This window comes from Pseudoliparis swirei, chromosome 14, assembly GCF_029220125.1.
Source record: "Pseudoliparis swirei isolate HS2019 ecotype Mariana Trench chromosome 14, NWPU_hadal_v1, whole genome shotgun sequence".
Lineage (NCBI taxonomy): Eukaryota > Metazoa > Chordata > Actinopteri > Perciformes > Liparidae > Pseudoliparis > Pseudoliparis swirei.
In genome coordinates, this window is record NC_079401.1 from 9,306,220 (window position 1) to 9,330,515 (window position 24,296).

Here is a 24,296-nt window from a genome sequence, read left to right on the forward strand (position 1 = left end):
CAACTTTTAATTAAAGTCACTTTAGGGAAGACATATTTCTCAGAAAAAGCCCGTTGCCATAGTTACTCCTGGGAGAGAGCGAGACTGATCACGTGACAAAGCAAGATGGCGACCACAATGCAGAATGGATTTGATTGTGAGTACGCCGTATTATTAGCTAACTCTTGATGAATAACCCCGCGTTTTAATTCACGTTGTTTACGAACCGTCGTCGATGCAACTTTCGTTGTATTCCAACGCACGTTTTCACATTTCCGGTTCAGCGTCAAAAGACGTCCGTTAGTTCCGTTTTTATCATTTTATTGTGCATCGTTACTCAGCTGTTTTTTTTTACTTCATTCAGAGTAAGTTCACCACACTACGTTCACCTCGAAAATATATTTTCTTTTGCAGGATTTAAACTAAGTGGGTCCGTTTGTCTGGAAATTAGAGGATCTGCTGGTTAATTGATCCTCATAATAATCAAATCACAGAAGCAAGATGGCCCTAAATGTCTTCGGTAAGCAGAACTCCTCACATATTTGGCCTTTTTCTGCATCTCGATGACGTCACTGTATTTGTACTTCAATGTTGTTGAACTAAATACTTCTCAAGTCATTTCTGAGGCAATTAAATACATAAATACGACAGTCTATTGTCACTTTGCATTCTTAAACTTCACATGCAAACCATTAGGTCATCTGAGAGACTCATAATGCATTGCAAATGAACTAGTTAAATAAGATTTAGCATGTCTTCCCACACCATTAAAGTATTGATTGCACTGCATAACACTATAAACAAACAGGACTAGCAGTGAAACAATGAGTATTCCTTTAACCAGCAAGTTGTTTACTAAGTGTTCAAAGTTGTGTAAAATTTGTCTTTTTTCCCTGTTAAATGGATTGGTACTAAAGTATGGCTTTGCATTCATGCGTTTTTTGGTAAGCTTTCAAGTTAAATCTTTAATCTGTTCCTAAATCATTGCAGCTGTTGGAAAAACAACATATTTTTCATCTAAATGTAAAAATATATACTCCACTAAATCTCCAATGCAGTATATTGTTCTTGCAGCACTTTATTTCCACCCAGTGTTGCAGACACTGTGAGGTGATGTTGACTTGAGAAGGAGTATTTTAGAGTAATTTTGAAGACAGGATACCGGGACGACGAGTGTTGAATAGATAACACGGACTGCACAGAGACAGGAAGCAGGCTGTCGGCTTCACCCGGCTGCGAAGACGATGGAAGAGGGGGCCTGCACTTGAAAAGAAGCATTCTTTTTTAAGAAATAAACACATTTTTATAATTAAAAAAATACATGCAACAGTGCAGTAACCCATGTGTCGCGCTTATACAATAATACTTGTATTTGTCAGGATGTGTTTCATGATGTGAAGTCTGCTGAGCTCAGCAAGGAGTGTTAATATCAATGTCTGCTGTTGTTTATGGTTCTGCAGCAGCTGAACAAGCGGCGAGGACACTACTGCAATTCATTTGCCCGCCACAATCTTTCTCGCCTGACAATAAGAAAGATAAACATCGCCGTTACCAGCCATCGCTTTCTGCACAGCAATATAAATTAATCTTTCACAGCTTTTTATGCTTCACGGAGGAGATTTATTAAGTCACTTAGTCACAGTTTTATGCTCGGAGAGGATTTTAGTTGCTGGATTTACCCCAAGGTAATTTCTCACAAATTAAGTGAAGAAGGTAAAAGGCTAAATTTAAATTTTATTTAAAAAAAAATGTAAATAAAGTTTATAAATCTGCTAAATCTCCATTGCAGTGTCAGTTTTAAGCTTCAAAATGCATGAGCTCTTATTCTGTTAAACCAACGCTTGAGTATATGTGAGTGTTTTATGTTTATACACTGAGCTCCTCCTGCAAATAGAAAGTAGGATTAATTAAATGAGAGTCCTGATCTTCTCTGGTTGATGTTTCTTCTTATCAAAATCGAGACATAAGAACAGTGTCATATTCTGTCCACCTGGGGGCGCTGTGTGTAACACATTTAAGAGCGTGTGCTGTTTCTGTCCTCAGATCACGATGAATACAGGCCACCGGTGTGGAAGTCTTACTGTAAGTATGGATGCAACATATAATGTGTTATTACCAATAATATTTAAACTTCAGGATCCTTATAGTTTGCTTGCTGCTGCTGATTTACTGCATCTCCTGCCCCAGTGTACCAGCTCCAGCAGGAGGCGCCGCACCCACGCAGACTCACCTGCACCTGTGAGGTAAGAACACGCTTCCTCATCCTGCATGCAGGTGAGCAACGATCTCTCGTGCTCTTTGGGTTCACGCATGGAAACAAGTGGTAGAGTCGACTACTGGGTGCCTCCCTGCGCACCCTAAGGTGCTCAGTTTGCAATGCCATTCGCTTGTATCTGCACGTATGCGTGTTGTTTGCTCTCCAACATCACTTTCAATTAACAACTGAAACTGTAATGCTGTGGTTTAAGCCTCAAGCAAGGTGTGTGTGTGTGTGTGTGTGTGTGTGTGTGTGTGTGTGTGTGTGTGTGTGTGTGTGTGTGTGTGTGTGTGTGTGTGTGTGTGTGTGTGTGTGTGTGTGTGTGTGTGTGTGTGTGTGTGTGTGTGTGTGTGTGTGTGTGTGTGTGTGTGTGTGTGTGTGTGTGGTCTCCTCAGGGACTACTATCCGCTGACTCGGCTGGTGGCCGAGCTGATTGTTCTTGCCGTGGTTCACCGATCCATTGTCCTCAGGCAAAGCATCTGTTAAGCAGGATTTTTTTTAAAAATTAGTTTTGGTGAAAAGCACCTTCAGTGTTATTCATCGAAAACCAACAATGCATTCAGGCCCAGTCGGATCTTATAAAACTGGCTTCTGTAGCAAACATAACAGCGGCTCTTCACTCCTGTTGTTCCTCTTTTTCTGATCACTATTCGTGATATTTTGGCACAATTTAATTCTCTATGCAACATCTGGGAGACCTTCAACAAGCACCCAGTGAAGTAGGTCGAGGTGTAGCTCCGTCCTATCCGAGGGCACCCACCTAATGCCACGCACCAGCACCTCTGCCCTCGGGTTGGGGGGGGGGGGGGACACAGCGGACAGCACCAGAGCTGCCAACTTTTCAAAAAACCTTGGAGTGAGATTTTGTCGGGGGTGACCAAAATGTTGCCGCGCACGCAGCCACACACGTTGTTGGCTCAAATATCAGGAAATTTGAATTAATGTGGCGTTGTACCCATGTTGTCCCCATGTTGTACCCATGTTGTACCCTGCATTCTGGCCTGGCAAAGGTCTTTTACGAGGCATCTTTGCTACCTTAAAGAATTAAAATGTTTTTTAATAACTCTCCTCTCATTTACAAAAACATGCCTAATTCTATTGCACAAATGTCCTGTCTTTATGTTAAATTCTTTATAATACATCTTACTTGTTCAAAGAGCTGTTTGGAAAATTTTTGAGAGGGTCCTTTTCCTAGGCCTGCAAATAAAGTGATAAATGCTATGTGGGCAGCCTTAATAAACAATGCGATGATGTTTTGAGCATGCAGTATACCAAGAGGTTAACAAGATGCTCTCCTGCTGCTTGTTATGACAGCTGAGTTTACATCACCACACAAAATCATACTCACAAACACAACACATTATTTCAAGATTTCAAGTTTAAGAGAGTGAGAACTTAATTGAACTACATGTCATTAACAGGGCTCTTCAGTTTTGAAGACAGGCAAGAGTGACATATCTATCCAGGATGCTTTATTTTCATTGGTTGCTGGATTAAATCTTACCCAGATACAACAGATACGTTTTTTTCTGATTGGCTATTGTGTAGCCCATTTCTTATTTTTGATTGGCTGATAAATGGCACCTCACAAGCGCTCCCCTGGAGTTCTGCTGTGAGACACAGTAGAACTCCAGGGGAGCGCTTGATTCCTCCACGGTGAGGGCAGCGCGGCCAGCTCATGTTTGCGTGCTGCGGCACATTAAAACATTAAATAGCCGAGAGTTTTTTCAGCGTGAGAAATACGATGTGTGGCGGGAGTGCGTGACGTAAGACCGAAATGCGTGACTGTCACGCTCAATGCGTGACACTTGAGAGCCCTGCATTAACACACCGTAGTCTCTGCTCGTTGTGTCTGTTTGAAAATCTTCTTCTGTTGCTGACTCCGGGACTCTTTGGGGTAAATAGGATGTCTATGCAGCGAACAGGTTTACAGATGCGCTCCTTAGCGCCATCTATCGTCGCGGAGTTTGAAAAGAAACCAACGCGCCTCGACCCAAAATCAGAATTTCTTTTGCCGTGAGATATTGGTTGTGTGGCGTGAGAGCGTGAAAACATGCAAAAGCGTGTGTCACACGGCGAAACCGTGAGAGTTGATAGCTCTGCAGCACGGTTTGGGGGAATCCAAAGGGGGATTAAAGACTGGTGGATTGTGCATCCGCTGTTAATCTGTACTGTGTGTGTGGATTAGGGCTGCAACAACGAATCGATAAAAATCGATTATTAAAATAGTTGGCAACGAATTTCATTATCGATTCGTTGTGTCGCGCGATTATTACGGCTTCTCTTGTCATGTCTTGTTTGTCTCTATGAGAGAGACTCTCTCGCGCAGCTCTTGAACTAAAAACATGGGCGTAAATCCTGGGTCGCCGCGCCCATTGAACACCATCTTCGACGCCGAAGCTGGGTTGGAGGGAACCTGCCTGCTGCTGGGGGTTGCTTTGCTGGATACCGATGGGCGGCGTGGGCGTGTGCGGGTCTTGTCTTACACCCACTCTCGTGGGAGGCGTGACATCATCTACTTACTGGAACTATGATTAGGATTTCTGCTGTTGTTTTTGGCGATGCTGCCTGTTTGGATCGGAAAAATTAAGAAGAAGCGACAGCTAAAAGGCCTAAAAGGCTGCCCGCCATGATTGATTGTGGCGTTGGGACAGTTTGTTGGCACTCAGTTAGTTGGTACCGCCAGAATGATAACATCGTGGTGGAAGGCGAAAGCTCTGAAAATGAAAGTGATTCGATTTGAAATTCTATTGGCAAGAGGGAGGTGGATGGAGGGAGTAAGATGGAAAAAAATTATTTGGCTAAAATAACAAAACAATCCAATCTTATCCTCTGCTCCCTTAACAGCGGATGCCTTGGCCCAGGCCGGCCGTGGAACAAATCTCAATTGATCCTTCACTGTCTCGAAGATCATCATTCCTTCCCTATCCACAGGTCCCTTTCTCACAGTTTCCTCCAGGACTGCCATCCTGTTTCTTCCATATCTGGGAGGCTCTGTCTGTTGTGGCCTGTTTGGGCCTGGGGAGGACACGCACGTGCATGCACGCACTGACACTTTCAATAATACCCAATCCCCCCTCCCCCTCCCACGCCCCCCTTGTTTTCTACCTCCCTCCCTGCTTGCCCCTGTGTGGGCCGCTACTGTGTTGCTGCGCTGACGTGCGCTGTACCTGGCGTGCTGGTTTGGCTCTGCCCCCAATGGATTGGTATTCCCCACCCCCCTGTTGATCCCCCCCCCTGGATAACCTTAATATACCAGTCAAGTCTTACTGTATGTGCTGCTGTAGTGCTCTTTTCCTTTTCCTATCTCCCACTGTCTCGGACTGCTCCTTTCATGTCTTTTGTCATGTGTGCCCTCCATTTATTCCTCATGTTTAATCTGTTCTCTCGCCTTTTTTGCTAATTTCGATGCCTTTCTTCGATAATCAATCAATCAAGTCACGGAGTATAAAAAAAGTTGATTTGAGCGCAGAGCGGCGTTAGAGAAATAAGAGCGGAGAGAGGACAGACCATAATGTTGCGTTGTGAGAGCCAATCAGCGCTGAGCTGCTCCTCCGTTAGTGAATCTAATTGGCTGCTGCTGCCCTCGTGGCGCTGGAAGTGGAAGTCATTTACGTCATCGGAGTGACATTCACGGAGCTGAGTGCGCCTCCGGGTGATGTTATGAACCCAGACACCAGGGCGCTAGATGTTACCACGTGTGTGACATTTTCACAAGCAGTATAACGTAGAAAAGTGGTTATTTTTCCGTGGCGGATGGCGGACAATATTTTTCCACGGAGAAAGGCAACGGAGATAAGCCCCGCCCCCCGTTTAACCCATAAATAGCCAACTCAGGAGAGTAAACCGCTGTCAGTCTGTTTATGACAGGGTTCATACACATGACCAGTGAACAGGTTCATCCACATGCTGACCAGTGAACAGGGTTCATACTGCTGACCAGTGGATCTCCAGGACCTTTCCAGGAATTTAAACCAAATTTCCATGATTAAACATTTTGTGAAAACTCGGTGTATACATGAACAAGTGAGAAGATGTAGTATTTAAACTAACAATGAGAATTCCAAAGCATACCGTATATATTCCGTTTAAATTAATATTTGAATATAACAAATTTGCATTACTTTTCCAAAATTGACTAATTAATTACTTTTCTAGGCCTAGAAATAGCCATTTAAAAACTCCATGACTTTTCCATGAACGTACGAACCCTGTTTTGAACAAAGGGTTGAAAATTACATTTATTTATTTTGTATCCGATTAATCGATTAATCGAAAAAATAATCAACAGATTAATCGATTATCAAAATAATCGTTAGTTGCAGCCCCAGTGTGGATGCTAAATGAACAGCTGTTGGCTGATGGTCAGGTAGTCGGTGCTGACCCACTTAACCCCCCCCCCCCCTTGTCACCGGCAGCTCTGTGTTGTCTTCTGGGAGTTGAGCCATATGTGATTTAATGATGCACCAATAAGCTCTTATTTTAGTCTGGTACAGTTTAATGTGTGTCTCTTTTATACACACACACACAATATCCAAATTCATATTCAGCGCCGCTTGTTGGCTCATTGTTGACTTATTGGCTCCACAGCAGCTTGAGAGCGACACAATGTTCTGCTTTTTATCCAACTCGTGCAATATTCTCCTCGCCCACACACCCGCCAAGAGCCCTGTGTGTGTGTGTGTGTGTGTGTGTGTGTGTGGTGGTATGTCACACATTCTATTGTTGCTGTTGTGAGGAGTGAAGTGCCGTCCTCCAGAGCAATATGACATTGTAACGCCGCCATGTTTCATCCTTCCTCCCTCTGCGATCTCACAGAACCTGTTTGACATAGTTCTTCTTCTCCCTGCAGGGGGACAGTCGGCCCAAATACTACGGGAGAGAGTGAGTTGGCCTTCTCGTCATCGCCCCTCGAGCAGGTTTTCTGAAGGACATCTTCATACCTCGCTGCTTGTTCACGTCCAGGTACCACGGGATGATCTCCAGAGAGGAGGCGGACCTGTTGCTGAGTCAGGCCGAAGGCAGCTACCTCATCAGGGAGAGTCAGAGGCAGCCGGGCACGTACACGCTGGCTCTCAGGTAAAGTCGAGCTGGATCAAGACCCCCTCCCCCCCGAAAAAAAGAGAGCTTCAGCAGGAGCACTGATGAGAAAATGAACGCTGAGCGCGTCTCATCGCGTGCTTGGAGATGTGAAGAAGGCGCCGGGTTAAGCCGTAAGCCGCTCGGAGGGGTTAGCTCCGACCTCGCGCGCCTGAGGTCAAGAGCCGAGGTCAAAGGGAGGGTTTAACGCCGTCAAAGTTTAGCGTCGCTCGAAAGGCACGTCGGCAGCTGTCGTTCTCTCAGAGAAGGCGTCTCACTTTTTAAATGGGTGCATGGCATCATTTTAATTTGGTTTTGGGTCAGTTTGCTCTATTCATAGCCACGTCAGTCTTCCACCTGCACACGCTTCTCTCTCCCATCCCAGTGGTTATAATTACCTTCCATAAATACCACTTTTTTTCCCTCCGCTGCCGTGCCGCTCTGGGCCGGCAGGAATGGAAAGGTTTGATTTTGGGTTAATGATCTCACGGCTTCATTGCGAAGCCGCTGAGGAGCAGACGGCGTGCTGGCCCAGTTCAGAGTCTGCCTGTCGCGCAGCTTGTGCCATTTTTTTTTTTTTTTAACTCTGTATTATCTGAGTAAAGATGCAGCATGTGTGTGCGTAAAGGGGGAAACATGAGTAGTTAGCCTATTTATCTTTGAAGCTTTCAGGCGTCAATGTTCTCAGTCAGATGCCCAAAGTTAAAATGTCCGCCTTCATTCCGTCCAGGTTTGGGAACCAGACGAGAAACTTCCGTCTCTACCACGACGGGAAGCACTTTGTTGGAGAGAAGCGGTTCGAGTCCATCCACGACCTGGTCACGGACGGCCTCATCACGCTCTACATCGAGACCAAGGTGTGTGTGTGTGTGTGTGTGTGCGTGCTCTCAGACAAAAACACAAACGTATTAATCAGGGCCGTAACCTTCCCTCCCCGGCAGGCGGCGGAGTACATCGCCAAGATGACCATAAACCCCATCTACGAGCACGTGGGCTACACCACCCTGAACCAGGAGCCCACCCTGAAGAGACATCTGCCGCTCAGCCCCGAGGCCCCCGACGGACCGGCTCCCGCCAAAGACGACCACAACGCCGAGGAGCGGGTGAGGACGATGACCCTAGCGGAGCGGTTTCCTTCCGTTTTTTGAAGATCCTGATGAATTTTACTGTAACGGTGTCGCCGCTCGGGCCCAAAGCATCCTCCATTTTCCAGATGTTTTTGGCCAAGTGACCTGAAGGCCTCGGGGCTTTTGAGTGGTGTTGGCTCGCGGCCAAAATAATATCCCCTTCAGGGAAAACTCCAGTCTGAGATGAGGCCGGACAAGTCATCCCCCTCCGAATAATTTAATCGCTCATAAAATCTCTTTCACTGCGTGTTTTGTCACGATTCAGAAGACTATAAAATGCTGAGTCATCGTTCATATCTTACAACTGAGATCAGAGACATTGGCATAGTGTGTAGGAACATCGATGTTTTATTAAATCTGTTGGATAGATTGATGCAGTGAGAGAGGAAGAGATGCTTCTTTGAATCCAAAAGACATCAATTGTAAATGTTCTGAATTTCCGACTCGGTCGTCACGCTGTGGAAAGAATTCAAAATAACCTGGAACAATCCATCTCTTAAAGTCCCCTCGAGCTGTAAATATGTATATAATACGCATATAAACCACCGCAACGCGTCCAGAAATCAGGTAGAAAGTTTAAAACTACAGTAGATAAACGTTAAAGTCAAATATCTGAGGGGAAAGTTTCAGTAGGTACGGCTCTGAGATGGAAGGAGGCGAGTCGAGGAGCATGGAAGAGGAGGAAGAGGAGGAAGAGGAGGATGGATGCATGCAGAGGAGCGATGGCCTCCAGCCAACGGCTCTGCAGTAAAATTACATAACAGCAGTTTGCCTCCTCAGTATTTAGCAATCGAGGTCGGCGGCGGCGGCTCATTCGTTTCCATTCAGCTGTGAGATAATTGTTTTCTCTGATTTGTTTTTGAACCCGGAGGACCGGCGGGGAAACTTTATTCATTTATTTTCTTTTTAACAGATTGAGCTTCTTTTTTTTTAGACATTTGAATGTAGATTTCAGTTCTGTTTGTGCCTCAACAACGTTGTGTACACGCGTTTGTCTGCCACACCAGGACTGAGCCTCCAGAGGCCTGTGACCTGCAGAGCATGACCACCTACCTGGCACCTCGTATATCATCGTCTGTGTGTGTGTGTGTGTGTGTGTGGTTCTGTGTGTGTGTGTGTTTTGGTAATTGGTTGGATTTGCAGACAAAGCAGCACGGCGGGGACATTGCCTCTCTGTTGGGAAGACAAACGCAGGAGAAACGCCCGTTACACGCGGCCAATCGGCTTTTAGCGTGGGTTAAATGGCGTTTGGATGTTCCCTGTGGGGGCGATGAGGGCAGGATTGGTGTTTTGGAGGAAGAAGGCAGTCACCGAATGTGAATACCACAACCGTTGCTTTGATGAACTCGCCTTCTGTTTATTTTCCTTTCTCCGTTTTTTTTGGAGGGGTCTTTCTGTCTTTAATTGGGGGCGGTTCTTTGTTATCCAGCCTCCTACCCGCCATCCCCTCATTAAATATCCATGAGCACTGAGGATTAGGGACTTGAATATATGTGATAATGGAATTTTGTGTTAAAAATCCATGAAAAAAAAAATACAAAATAAGATTAGTAGTGTCTTGTACAATATCTAAACGCTTGTAGATCTCTGTACGGGACAGTTTGCTCAAAAAAGTCAAAAAGAAGGTAAAATCCCAAGAAGCATGAACGAGTGAATAAAGCAATGAGCTCATTCTTTCTCTCCGTGGGACCATTCTGTGGCAGAAATTGGTGACAAACAACAACAACCATCTCTGCACTGTGATTGGCTCGTTCTCCTCTCAATGCGCCCTGTTAAATTCCCCCGTAGCTCGGCCCTCCCCCTCCCCCTCCTCCTCTTTCTTTCTCGCTCCGCCTCTAACACCTCCCTCCTCCACTCGTGCTGCTTGGTGAGAGTGTGTGTGTGTGTGTGTGTGTTAATCCTCTCTCCCTCCACAGACACACTCACACACACACACACACACACTGAGACATGTGGGCTGGAGCGCTCCCTCCACGAGACTGAGAGACGGGAACGCTCATTTGGGCAGCATCATTCCCGTTTGAAGGATTTTGGAGGCGCGTTTCTTAAAAGATTTATTGAACCGCATTCAGAAAACTTTCTTTCACGATATTTTAACCTTTTTTTCTTCTTCTTATTCTTTTTGTTATGATGTGGAACTGCACCATGCAGCCGCATCCGGATGCAGAGCTAACCTGATTGGCTGATCTTTGCACGGCTGGATTGGTCCTGTGTTGACTCCTCGGTTTGAGATGTTGTTGTCGGACGGAGCTTTTTAAAGGATTTGAGAGTCCAGCTGTGTAATTTTGGTCCATTAATTCTCATTTTAAATAGTTTTTCGTCGTTGCTCCCGTTGGGAGGAGTCATATTCCCTGGCACTGCGATTGGCTCCCTGGTATTTGGAGTTGGATTTGAGTCTCAGAGCCGGCGTTTTGATTTTAAACCTCCCAGGCTGAGTTAATTTTACACCAAACTCCCACAATGCCGAGCAGAGAGTCGTGCGTCGTTAGAAGAGCCAAGAAGCAGTCGCGCCGGCGAGCCGAGAAGCAGGCGGGGGGTCAGAACGGCTCTCTGTTCACCGCCGCTCTCGGTTTGAATGCCAGCGGCGGTTCGATTCCCTCCCTGTCGGACCCCGGCGCCGCGGGCTCAGGGGCTCGCTTCAACCGGGCGGCGCCGGCCCCCTCCAAACCCGCCTCTCCCACCTCCACCTTCTGGCAACCAATCAGATCTTTTGCCCTCTCTCAGCTCACGTCACTGGTGCGGCGGGCCACCCTGAGGGAGAGCGACCTGGCACCCAAGTACGAGAAGGTCCACAACTTCAAGGTGAGCCTCTCCTCTGCTTCTCGTGTGTGTGTGTGTGTGTGTGTGTGTGTGTGTGATATATATATATATATGCGAGAATTGCTGATTCAGCTCGTGGGGTCTTATTCAAATTCACCTCCAGGGAGCAAATAACGCATTAGGACACGCACACACATTTATGCATTTACAATTCAGATTTGAAGCTCTTGTGTAGCGCGTTAGATTCCCACATGTCCACTTTACCAGGAGCCAATCGGGAGGAGCACAGAGGTCAGAGGCACAATGTCCTGAGCTCAAGGGAAATATGGCTGATGTTCACACACACACACACACACACACACACACACACACAGCAGCTCTGTGATGTGATGGAGGTTATTGCCATTTCATTATATAGAGGATAAAAAAAAACAGACTTCCACTGTATTTTGTTTCTTTCAGCTCCTACTGGGTCTCCATTTTGCTACAATATTATAAGATTATTGCTGGTATTCAGGTGCTGCTTGATCCAATCTGGGTCGCATTCCTATGTTTTCTCACCATGTTCTCAATATAAAACCTGGAGAGATCCATTTTCTCCCATGTCCTTAACTCTTCCATTTACATTTCAAGTGATGCGAGTGAGCTCTATCTCCGTCTCCGTCTCCAGGTTCATACGTTCAGAGGCCCCCACTGGTGCGAGTACTGCGCCAACTTCATGTGGGGTCTCATCGCCCAGGGAGTGAAGTGTGCAGGTAACACACACACACACACACACACACACACAGTGTATAATGCCTCCTCCACTGTAGTCGACGTGTTGCCTCCTCTCTCTTAGTCACTGTTGACTCATCTCCGCTGCGTATCGTTGCCATTTAAATGTTAAAAGATTAATTTAGCACTGGAGAACAAACGCGTCGTCTCCCCGCGTGACGACCCTCTGCGACGCCGACGCTCGAATGCAACTATCCAGTTCTTATGCCGGACAGCTGATTCCCCTTCTCCCCCCCCCCCCCCCCCCGTTCCTCTCCGTCTCCGGGCAGACTGCGGCCTGAACGTCCACAAGCAGTGCTCCAAAGTGGTGCCCAACGACTGCCAGCCGGACCTGCGGCACGTCAAGAAGGTGTACAGCTGCGACCTGACCACGCTGGTGAAGGCCCACAACACCAAGAGGCCCATGGTGGTGGACATGTGCATCCAGGAGATCGAGGCTCGAGGTGTGTGTGTGTGTGTGTGTGTGTGTTCTCTCTTCCCCCTGAGTATTCACAGAGGAGCCGCCAGACACGCCAGGTTTTATTGACCACGACTCCAGAGCTAAATTAAACGCGTGCAATCAATAAGGACCCCCGAGTGGACGTGATTGAACTTGACAGGCGCAGGAGAGCGATTTACCCCTCGTGCCCCGCCGTCTCCGTCTCAGCCTCTCATCAATCTTCAGTGCCGTCCTCCTCCTCCTCTTCTTCGCTCATTCGTCGGTTCTGTTCCAGAGAGGAACTCTGGTCCCGGGCTCTTTGACCTCCGTCGTCTGCAGAATAGTCGAGTTGTCAAATGAAACGATGGCGTCCCCCTGAGCTCTCGCCGTGTGCCGCAGGTCTCCAGTCGGAGGGTTTGTACCGGATCTCCGGCTTCAGCGAGCTGATTGAAGACGTCAAGCTGTCGTTCGACCGAGGCGAGTGGTCCCCGTTTCTCCCCGAAAGCCGATATCGTTCATCCGCTGACCGCTAACCGGCTCATCGCTTTCCGTTTTTTTTTGTTGCTCCGCAGACGGCGAGAAGGCGGACATTTCCTCGACCGCGTACGAGGACCTCAACATCATCGCCGGAGCCCTCAAGCTCTACTTCCGGGAGCTGCCCATCCCCCTCATCACGTACGACGCCTACCCGCGCTTCATCGAAACAGGAAGTAGGTCCTCGTTGAGCGTCAGATGCCAGGATGAATGGGAAAAGGCACGAGGGGGGAGACATGAATGTTTGTTTACATTTGTATTTTTTTGTGTTGCAGAGATCGCGGACGCAGAGAAGCGGCTGGAGTCGCTGCACGAGGCCTTGAAGCTGCTGCCGCCCGCTCACTGCGAGACGCTGCGGTGCCTCATGGCTCACCTCAAGAGGTCCCGGGGCCACTTCACTTCTTCGTCGTCGGCGTCATCTCGAGTCGTTTCTAACGCGCGTGTTCCTCCCTTCCAGGGTGACGGAGTACGAGAAGGAGAACCTCATGTCCAGCGAGAACCTGGGCATCGTCTTCGGCCCGACGCTGATGAGGGCCCCCGGGCTGGACGCCATGACGGCGCTCAACGACATCCGGTACCAGAGACTCGTGGTGGAAACGCTCATCACCAACGAAGACGTGTTGTTCTGAGAGGAGGCGAGGGGAGGGGAGAGGAAGCTTCCCAACGAGGAGAGGAAGGACAAGGCGGATCGGGACGCGGTCCGGAGAAAAGATTTGAAGGAAAGGGCCGACTTTTTACACGGAGATGGAAACGTGGGAGGAGAGAACAATGAAGGAAGTGACGATTTGCAATGAAGGAAATTATCTTTTTTTTAGAGGGAGAATAAGTAGATAGAAGGACGCAGTGTTTCCCGACATCATTTTAAGTTAAATTGTAAATTAAGGAACATTTTTACAGCCTCACAAGATGGAAATTAGCTCATATTATCTGGGAGACCAATATGGTCTCCGTCGTGAGGAGGAATCGGTTAAAATCTTTGTGTTGATACCTGAAACAAGTGTCGCCTCGAGAAAACAGCACTCCTTATTCATCGCGTTCTCTTCCAGCTGTGTGTTTGCTTTGTTTTCCACGTAAAGCTCATTTAGAGGAGGAGGAGAAGAAGAAGAAGCTCCGACTTCCTAGCAGTAGACAGCTGGATGAATGAGTGGAGGGGAAAGGGAAGACGACTCGCCCTCATTCCTCTGAAGGGAACTAAAGAGTTGAACCTATTTGTGTTTGATCATTAAGTTTTTAGCATGTTTTTAGATGCTAAAAAAAACAACTCAACTTTTCTTTGTGCCATATTATAAGCTGTTTGTTTGAGTGTTGTTGCTGTAGAATTACAAGACATCCGATGGGGCTGGACAGTGAATGATTAATAAACTCCTCTCAACCTTTTTAGAGGTGAAGTATTAAACTGTGACTCATGCAGCCCGAAATACTCATTTAAATTCTTAAACGCTTTCCTGAATGCCATTCAAACCGATTGATGTAATTGGTGGATTTTGAGATTATTTGAAATGTGTTTAGCCCCCAATAAATGAATGCATAATAGTGATACAACTGTGAATTAATAAAAGTAACGTCCGGTTTGGATGATTTTCCCTAAATACAATGTGTTGTAATAAGACGCCGTGCAGATGTTTCTCCTGGATATGTGAAGATGAGCTCCGGGTCGAACACCTCACAGCTCTGCTGTGATGAACGAGGTATTAAATGTGATGATGTCGCTACTCATCTGGAACATGAAGGAGTGTATTTTATCTTTAAACTTGTGCCATTTGAAAGGAGGTGGAGTTGTTCTGCATGTTTTGTTTTTCTAAAAAATCCTGTTTTTTTTGGAGTTTCTTTACTTTGACTGTTTATGTTGTGTACTAACTACCTGTGGGGATTTGGGGGGGGGGTGCATCATCAAACGTCGTTATTTTATTCTTTATTTACTGTCATTAATGTAAAGTATTTTCTATATGATTTCTGCATGATGAAATTAAATTATTAAATATGTCTGTTAGTGAATTTCTTATTTTGTGCACTTTCTGGTTTCTGTCATTTATAACAATTGATGCTCACTAAATGTACTTTATCGAATCTGTTTACGGAACTCAAGAACACCGGCGCAATCGACGCTCGGATATGACATCATCGAATCTGACACTTTCGGTTAACTTTGCGCTCTCTTCGACAGTGACACGGGGTCACGTTTGGCCGCCTCTCATTGGCTGCTGGGTAATTGAAGGCGCTCACCGAGGTGCCTCGAGGACGTCGCTTCGCCAACGCCCGAAGACGGAGGGGTATTACACCCGATGGCTTATTACCGTGTAGTTAATTATCATTAGCGTGTAGTTAATTATCATTATTACGTTGGAGGTTAAATTCCTTGTAGGAATTGTAGGGATTAGCTTATTTATTGGCGGAGTAACCGGACCAGAAGGCCGAAAACACGGTTCAACTCGCGGGACATATTTTGCGCTGGACGGCCTACTGGACTTTTGGAGGAAAACTCGACAAAGGTATTTCCAACTGTATCTTTATTTTAGTTTTTTTGCTAGGATAATGCTTCGTGCTTCACAAACTAATGTAAAACTAAATTCGGGCACGTGTGACCGCTCTGTTGCGCTGTAAGTTTACTTTTTAAAGGGCAGGTTTTGAAGTTAAAAACCACGACGTCATTCTCGTGACCTTCGTGAAGCAGGCTCCACGCTGCAGCGAAAGTAGCTTTTCTTCTCCCACCGGACAACAAGTGGAACTACAACCACGTTGAGATTTAGTACACGTTGTTGTGAAGCTTCACAGTTGAGTTTTTTATATGTGGACATTGAGGGGGATTTATTTCGCATTTATTGAAGGGTTTCTCATGATATAACCTCATACATTATCAAAGAGTATTCATAGTTCATTTTGTTCTACACGATACTTGTGTATAACTAAAGTATTGTATCCATGCAGTCAACGGATACAACACACAATATAGAGCTTTGTCTCCCTCTGGCGGATAGAGAAAGGCACTACAACCAAATAATTCCAGTTTGATTTAGTAAACGCTGCCGTCTTGAAAAAATAGATTTTATTTCGCATTTATTAAAGAATGTCATCTGTTAAACAGATTATATTGTCCATGTTTTTTTATTGTGCAATACAATGCATGAAGTTCCTACTTAAGGACTTCTTGTTCATGCATAGTTGTAGCCTCGTTGGCGCAGTAGGCAGCGCGTCAGTCTCATAATCTGAAGGTCGTGAGTTCGAGCCTCACACGGGGCAGTCACTTTTGTGAATTTGAGCCTCGAAATGTGTCCGTGTGTTGCGAGTTAAAGCTGTTGTTTTTTCTGAATTAACCACATCATATTGAAGCAATACTGCTTCCACTTATACTGCTGCTACGACTACTACTAATACAACTACTAATACTACTCTACTACTACATCTGTTTCTACAGTTACTTCTACTTAAATTCTTGCTACTTCTACAACTGCTGCTGTTGTACTACTGGTATTACTACAAGTATAGTAGGCTACTGCTGCTACTACTGCTACTGTTTTACTACATCTATAGCCTACTGCCCTGCTAGAAAAACCAGCATAGACCAGCAAAGCTGGTGACCAGCAACACCAGCATATGTTGTGTTTTGGTGCTGGTATGATGGTTGATGCTGGTATGCTGGTTTATGCTGGTGTATGCTGGTTTATGATGGTATATGCTGGTATGCTGGTTTATGCTGGTATGCTGGTTTATGCTGGTGTATGCTGGTATATGCTGGTTTATGATGGTATGCTGGTTTATGCTGGTATATGCTGGTATGCTGGTTTATGCTGGTATGCTGGTATATGCTGGTATGCTGGTTTATGCTGGTGTATGCTGGTTTATGCTGGTGTATGCTGGTTTATGCTGGTCACTAGCATACCAGCATAAACCAGCATAAACCAGCACCAAAACACAACATATGCTGGTTTATGCTGGTCACTAGCATACCATCATAAACCATCATAAAAGCATACACCAGCATAAACCAGCATACCAGCACCAAAACACAACATATGCTGGTCTATATTGGTGTATGCTGGTTTATGCTGGTTTATGCTGGTTTATGCTGATTTGCTGGTAACCAGCATAAACCAGCATATGATTCTGGTGACCACCATAAACCAGCATATAATTGCTGGTATATTTGACAATGTCAGGTTGATTCATATTTTACAATCTCAAGTTTTCAAAACAGTATTTCTATTTATTAAATAGGACAAACACATAATAAAGAACATGGTAACAATATTAAAACAGATACATAAACAAATGAACTATTTACATATCTATTTAGAATTAACTATTAAAACATCAACATAAAAACATAAAATATTTCAGTCACTCATTAATTAAGTTTTTTTTGTTTTTTTTGTTTATGTCCATGATTTTTTCTGTAATGTAACGCCCTGCCTTTGCCCATCTGGCCTGCAACTCGGTCTCCTCCAGGGTTTTTTTCTGGAGCCACTCCTTAAAGCAGACTGAAAATAAATGTAAGAAATAACATTAATGTTTCTGTCATATCAGAACAAAGAAACACTTGATATCAAATAAGCCGGTTCGTGGTATCCGAGATCGACTATAGTTACTGCTACATCAAGAATGCCCTACCTTTCAATGTTTGCAGCTTCTTCGGGGTTAAAGGCTGGCGGGTGGTTTTGGTGGTGGGGCACTCCTTCCCAGTTAGGCTTTTTCCCCCCAGGGTTTTAGTACCCCAGATTGCCACTGCCAATTCCTTCACAAATAAGGAGTCGCGGTTGTTCCTGTTAATGCGGACCCAGGTCTCTTTCCTAATATTAATGTCTCCTTCCAAAGTAATCTGAAAGAATTCCAAAACATAAACAATCAAAACATTAGATTTTAAGAAATCATTGAAAGATAGTTATTATATTAACCAGTGAATACAGTTTCAGAGATCTTGTTTACTTCTATATACTATATGTTTTCTTTTTTAGGTTTTGGCAATGTATACATATATTATATTGTAAAAGAATGTGTACACATATTGTACCTTGTCTCCATAAGGAGATACAGATGGTTCCTCTGCACTCTCACATCCAGTTTCTGAAAATACAGAGAGCACAAGGTAAACACAGTTGCGGTTATTTGCCTACTTTTACCCACTTTAATTTGGAACTATACTTCTACAATTTCATTAAAACCAGTTTAGTGAATATGGGCCTAATACATTATTTTTTATTACTGAACCTAATTATCAAGTGTTCGATAGATGGATATAGATATATATAAACTTTGTTTATCTCCAGGGGGGAATTAGTTTGTACCAATTGGAGTTGATGTGGTCTTCAACTTCTTCAGCAGTTGTTGCTGCAATTCAATGTTGAGACCACGAAGTGTTTTGTTTTCAGCCTCAACTGCTGCACTTTTTTTCTTCTGATCCTCTAACCTGTAACAGAAGGAAATATATCATGACTAACTACATTATTATAAATATTCCGAATATTTAATACAATTATTATTAAGTAAAACTATCTGGCTATTTAAAGACACCACAGGAAGTATATATTAAACAATATTCGTTAATCATTAAATACCAAATCCGGGTTGAATGTGGTATTCAGGCCATTTATAATATAGCAAATGAAGTAATGGACACTCAGATAAGTGGATGCATATGTCAATGAGTCTGTTTTATATCAAAGTTAGCTTGAATAAAAAGTGGACAAAGATCAACACTCACTGTTTTCTTGTGTCCTGCAGTTGTAGGGACATTTCCTTAAACTTGTTTTGGTAAAGTTGTTGTGTTTGTTTGGCCTCCTTTAAAAGTGTTTCTGGCACAACCCCAACATCATCATTGTCATCACCATCCTCTTCGGAAAAGCTGTCGGAGAGGATGCGCTCCCTCACTTTCTTTAAGGGAGTTGGGCACATAGGAGACTTCCTTTTACGATTCTTCCTCTCTTGAAGAATAGCCAGGAGGTTTTTTTTTGTTGGCCTCTGCAACTTTTTTTTTCTGATTTGTCTTGAACACAGATAAGAACATCATTGTGTTATACAAAACTTAGCAACAAAAATTACAAATGGAATTGTAATACATGAATGGTTTAATTAATATATATACACAGATATACACATGTTTTATATATTTATATATATATATACGTTTATATATACAAACAACTATATAAATGAAGTATATATATAGACTATAGTTATATAATATATATAGTTACAAATATAGTATATATATATGTCTGCTAAATGACATGTAATGTAATATATATATACTATATTTGTAACTATATATATTATATAACTATAGTATATAGACTATAGTTATATAATATATATAGTTACAAATATAGTATATATATATGTCTGCTAAATGACATGTAATGTAATATATATATACTATATTTGTAACTATATATATTATATAACTATAGGATATAGACTATAGTTATATAATATATATTGTTACAAATATAGTATATATATATATATATGGCAATCATTTCCACACAGAGGACACCGGTGCAACAATAATTGATCCATTTTCCAGCGGTCACAATGTATTCGTTGGTATCGTGAAGTGAACCTACATGCGCTGCATCGGCTTCACTTCTCTCTGAAGGGGGCGGGGCCGGCGACGTCTCCTTCAGCCGCCTCACACGGACCCGCTTCCCAGCTGAGAGCTCCTGCTCAACGTCTTCTCTTGACTCTGGACATTACACTGCATGTAAGTACTTAAAAGCGGCACCTGCGAGCTATATGTTTGCATACATATCAGTTACTGTAATACGAGTAGTTTGTATAGCATTTTAAAGTTCACAGACCATTTAGAGGCTATACGAACTGAAGATATTAGGGTTAATGGTTAATTGAGATTGTGGCCGTAATTTAACCAACGGTAGCGTTGAATACAGCTTGCTATACAGGTTCGCTGTTTCGTTTAATGAACTGGTGTTAATAAAATACATAAGATGTATAACTTACCTTTCAGAAGCAATATCTGCGCCTTCAAGAATTCATCCTGCCAGCGCACCCAGTACATTTTCTTTTGATCGTTACCTACGTTCTTGTCAAAGTCCTTGATATCAGTAGCTGGGACAATTTCTTTACAACCGTCGTCTAGGTACTTCACGTAGGCAAACATCGTCAATCACCCTGTATGCTAATAAGCGAGTCCGTCTAACGGTCAAACGTCACTGACTCAAACGGTCAAACGTCTAACGGTCAAATGTCCATAAGTATGCGCGAGGGGATTTAAAGTTATATGCGGGAAGCGCGTGATGTTTTTAAAGTTAAAACCGGGAAGCGCGAGGGTATTTTAAGTTATATGCAGCGCGTGAGGTTTTTCAACAATATGAGTGTAAGCTGGATTTGTTAGGCTGCATGACTTCTAAATTGAATGTAACTGATTTGATGTCACACTAAATATTGATGCTGTAATCCAAGCATGTAGTTGCCAAATAGCTAATTAACTTTAACTAAATATTCAAATATTGTCGTAATAAGTTATAAATGAAGTGTATTTGAGTGGTTTTAAGTTTGTGCTTTGGATTCACGTTTTTTTATTTTTTTTATTAATGATGTACATGTTATTCTTTATTTTAGAATATCCAAACGTAAGTACAAATTGTACTTGGAGCCAAACAACACTACTAAAATACCTCGTTCAAGATTGACAAGAAGACATTTGGATGTAAGCCAATGTGCTACCCCCTTGTGATATATTACATGTTTTATTATTTTAAATATCATACCTGATTATGTTCTTTTAACGTGGAAAATAGTTGAAACCCCTTTGTACATTTTAAAATCTACCTCAGGCTTTGGATTTCACTGATGACCACAACAATGAAGAGGGCAGAATCAGTCCTCACCTGAGCCCTGCAGATGTTGAGGTGAGATGGTAAAATACTCTTACATTTGTGGTGAGAAGTTATTTGACACGGGTCCTGACTACATTTAGACCTGTTGTTGTTTTTGTTGTGCTTGTGAAATCTCTTTTTCGTCCTAGACCACCTCCATCTGGCCATTTCGAACTTATTAAGCATTATGATCAAACAGACACGATTGACCATTTTGAAATTTACCTCAGGCTTTGGATTTCACTGGTGACATCAATGAAGAGGACAGAATCAGTCCTCACCTGAGCCCTGCAGATGTTGAGGTTAGGGATTTATGTGTTTTTTCATTCCATATAAACAGTACATTTCTCACTGGGATTTTTTTGTCAATGTGCTAAAATATAATAATTATTATAATAATAATGTATTTTTTGCATCCTCTACAGGTCATATCTGCACCTGTTAATCCTGATCTTCAGCTGGATACAGATGACACAACCGACCAGGTTAGCTTACCGACCATACTGGAGGGGTGTTTTAAGATTGCCAGCAAGCCTTATTGAAAAAAAGATGTTTTATAAATCATGAAGACTTAGTTAAATCATCAATATTTCCACAGTTCTACAGCCAACATATGTCCTTTGAATTATATCGGAAAAAGGGAAATCAAAATAATGTAAATATACTTTGACAAGTTTAATTAAAGGCTGTAGTAATGTTCGTAAAGTATATCGTACAAAGTGAAAGTAATTCAAAATGTTCTCTTTTAATTACTTTTTGGTCATGGAAATAGAATTAATGGAACCTCTCCCAAGAATACTTGGGCAGGATTAGACAACAATCTTTACCATCATAGGCTGTTGCATCACAAACCTAGTGTCATCCGAATGATGGAGACCATTAGTTCTACGAATTGGAAAATCTAATTGTCATAATCTAACATTTTTGCCAAGGTCTTATTTCATACTAAAAAGTTGTAGTAGATAATTTTTCATTAAAAACAATAACATTAATTTGTAGCACATTCAATAAAAATGGAAATCACAATAACACAGGATTTCAAATCTACATGGCATGATTAGGCTACAACCTCTGCTGCAGGTAAAGGGAGGTGGGGCTTATAAAAAATAAATAGTCTGTCTTATTTCAAAGCCAGATAATAATTCACTCTATTTAGGTGAGATAGTCACTAAAATGAGAATTGCTGGTCCATCATGTGAGCCTTATCGGGTTACGCGAACTATTTTTAAGTTTTCTGAGTGTACAACGACATTCCATTCGTATACGTTACTTTAAATAATCAAGACATGCAACATTTTCTCAGGTACACAAGGTTTGTTTAGTCCATAAAAAAAACCTCTAAATCCTTCATGTGTCCATGAAAACCCCCTGTCTAATGTCTATTTGGGTTGCGTTAACTTGTGTTAGTGTGTGTGGGGGACGGTGAAGGGGCTGGTTTGAAATGGTGCCTAGCATTATAGACAGTATTTGCCTCCGGGTTCACATGATTGGCTCAATAAAAACATTTCTACATAGCATTACCAGTTTTGCAGGCACTATGGATTTTCCAATATGTTTAAAAGGGGACGGTGAGGGTTGTTCAGTTTTGTTGTAGCCTACAACCTCACTGCCTCCAATTCCTTCAAATGCACTTATGAATGTGTGTTTTCTTTTTGTTTTGTAGCTAATATCTTCATCTGGTCACTTTCTCCTAACTTCTTAGCTGCAACCAAGAGATGTGGCTTCCTCACCTGAAGGCAGTGTTTATGGACTCGATTCAGATCTGGAAGATCTTGGAGAGGATGAACCAGTGAGAGAGACGTGTTTTCACAAAGACATGGACTCAGTGCTCATGTCAGCAGGTACAACAACAAAGGCTGAAGCACTGATCATGATAATGAGTCATGCAGCAAGGCACAATATAACAGGGACACAACTTGATGATTTATTAAAACTCATAAATACTCTGTTTGGCAAAGAGGTGCTACCAAGATCAAAATATTTGTTCAACAAGGTCTTTCAAAACAACTCAGACAGCGTGGAGTTTCACTACTATTGCAAAACCTGTAAAGTATATATTGGCACAAAGGGAGACATAAAAGACAAAAACATTGCACAGTGTTCAATTTGTACTACTTCTGTTGAAATTGATTCAATGAACAGTTCAAGTTTCTTTATCAACATACCAATTGCACCTCAAATTCAGACACTTTTAGAAACTCCTCAGATTCAAGACAACTTGAGCTACAGACACCAAAGGCCACAAAATGATCATGTGATCTCTGACATCTTTGATGGCGAAAAGTATCAAAACTTATCAAAACCAGGTGGAATTCTGTCAGATCCAAACAATGTGTCATTTAATTTCAATTCTGATGGCTCACCTGTGTTCATGTCTTCCAGATTTTCAATATGGCCAATACAGCTGCATTTAAACGAGCTTCCTCCCAAAATGAGATTTAACAATGTAGTACTTGCAGGTCTGTGGTTTGGGGCTCAAGAGCCTGTCATGTCCATCTTTCTCAGACCTTTTGTTGAACAGGCCAAAACACTGGCATCCAAAGGTGTGTGCTGGAGAAAAAATGGAAACTGTGTAAATAGTAAAGTTGTTGGACTATGTTGTTGTGTAGACTCAAAGGCAAGACCAACTATGCAAAACACAACACAGTTTAATGGGTACTTTGGTTGTGGTTTCTGTTTACATCCTGGTACTCTTGTAGAGAAAACAGTGAAGTATACTGTGACTGCGACTGAATATCCTGACAGAGAAGCAAAACAAGTGCTGGCAGATATGGAGCAGGCAGTAGCACAAAACAAAAGTGTCAGAGGTGTGAAAGGTCCATCGCCACTCATCAACATGCCTTATTTTGATATAGTGTGGGGCTTTGTTCCAGACTATATGCATGCTGTGTTACTTGGTGTCATCAGACAACTCACAGAGCTCCTTCTAAACAACAGTGACCAACCCTACTACATTGGGAATGGCTCCACTATGAGGGTGCTAGAAAAAAGAATGAAGGACATAAAGCCACCACACCTGATAACTCGACTACCCAGACCTCTTGCAGAGCTCAGGCAGTGGAAAGCCTCCGAGTGGAGAACATGGCTTTTGTTTTACAGCTTGCCTGTCCTGAATGGTGTACTTCAGCCATGCTATCTGAAGCACCGAGGCCTTCTGGTGGCAGCAGTATTTCTTCTTTTGAAAGAGAATGTCACCTTCCAAGACATAAACAATGCAGATAACATGCTGTTTGAGTTTGTTGCAAGGTTTCAGTTGCTGTATGGAGAAGTGTCAATGACATTTAATGTACATCTGTTAACTCACCTTGCAAAGTCGGTGAAATTATGGGGGCCACTCTGGGCACACTCAGCATTTGTATTTGAAAATGCAAATGGTGGGCTGTTAAAACTGGTTCATGGGACTAAGTGTGTAGCTCTCCAGATTGTGAACAAATTCCTGTTGCACAGAGCAATACCTCTCTTAACCTCCAGGCATGCAGTAAGGGAGCAAGTGAAGGAGTTCTGTTTGGATATGACAAATGACAGAAGAGTAAAAAGAT

The 24,296-nt window shown here is 43.2% G+C and overlaps 1 protein-coding gene and 1 non-coding gene across 4 annotated transcripts; both read left to right on the forward strand.

Annotated features, from left to right (window-relative positions):
- Positions 1 to 103: 103 nt before the first annotated feature.
- Positions 104 to 14,911, forward strand: LOC130204528 (N-chimaerin-like). Of its 3 annotated transcripts, XM_056431319.1 has the most exons (15): positions 104 to 136; positions 394 to 499; positions 2,023 to 2,061; positions 2,167 to 2,222; positions 7,089 to 7,120; positions 7,202 to 7,315; positions 8,046 to 8,172; positions 8,257 to 8,418; positions 11,167 to 11,244; positions 11,873 to 11,957; positions 12,246 to 12,419; positions 12,794 to 12,871; positions 12,967 to 13,104; positions 13,204 to 13,309; positions 13,386 to 13,645. In XM_056431319.1, exons 2-15 carry the CDS (start codon positions 481 to 483, stop codon positions 13,555 to 13,557), a joined length of 1,380 nt encoding a protein of 459 aa, XP_056287294.1. In that variant the 5' UTR covers positions 104 to 136; positions 394 to 480; the 3' UTR covers positions 13,558 to 13,645. The 3 variants fall into 3 exon arrangements, with proteins under 3 accessions (XP_056287294.1, XP_056287293.1, XP_056287295.1); XM_056431318.1 differs by having other exon boundaries at positions 13,204 to 14,911; XM_056431320.1 differs by lacking the exons at positions 104 to 136; positions 394 to 499; positions 2,023 to 2,061; ... (3 more) ...; positions 8,046 to 8,172; positions 8,257 to 8,418 and adding an exon at positions 8,499 to 11,025 and having other exon boundaries at positions 11,110 to 11,244.
- A 1,181-nt stretch (positions 14,912 to 16,092) lies between these two features.
- On the forward strand, positions 16,093 to 16,165 carry trnam-cau (transfer RNA methionine (anticodon CAU)). The gene has a single exon. It is a non-coding gene; the product is annotated as a tRNA-Met (tRNA).
- Positions 16,166 to 24,296: the final 8,131 nt, after the last annotated feature.

Coding starts and splice junctions, on each gene's coding strand:
- LOC130204528 (XM_056431318.1), top strand. Junction 2,223..7,088: donor GACTCACCTGCACCTGTGAG/GTAAGAACACGC, acceptor TTCTCCCTGCAG/GGGGACAGTCGGCCCAAATA. Junction 7,121..7,201: donor CCCAAATACTACGGGAGAGA/GTGAGTTGGCCT, acceptor GTTCACGTCCAG/GTACCACGGGATGATCTCCA.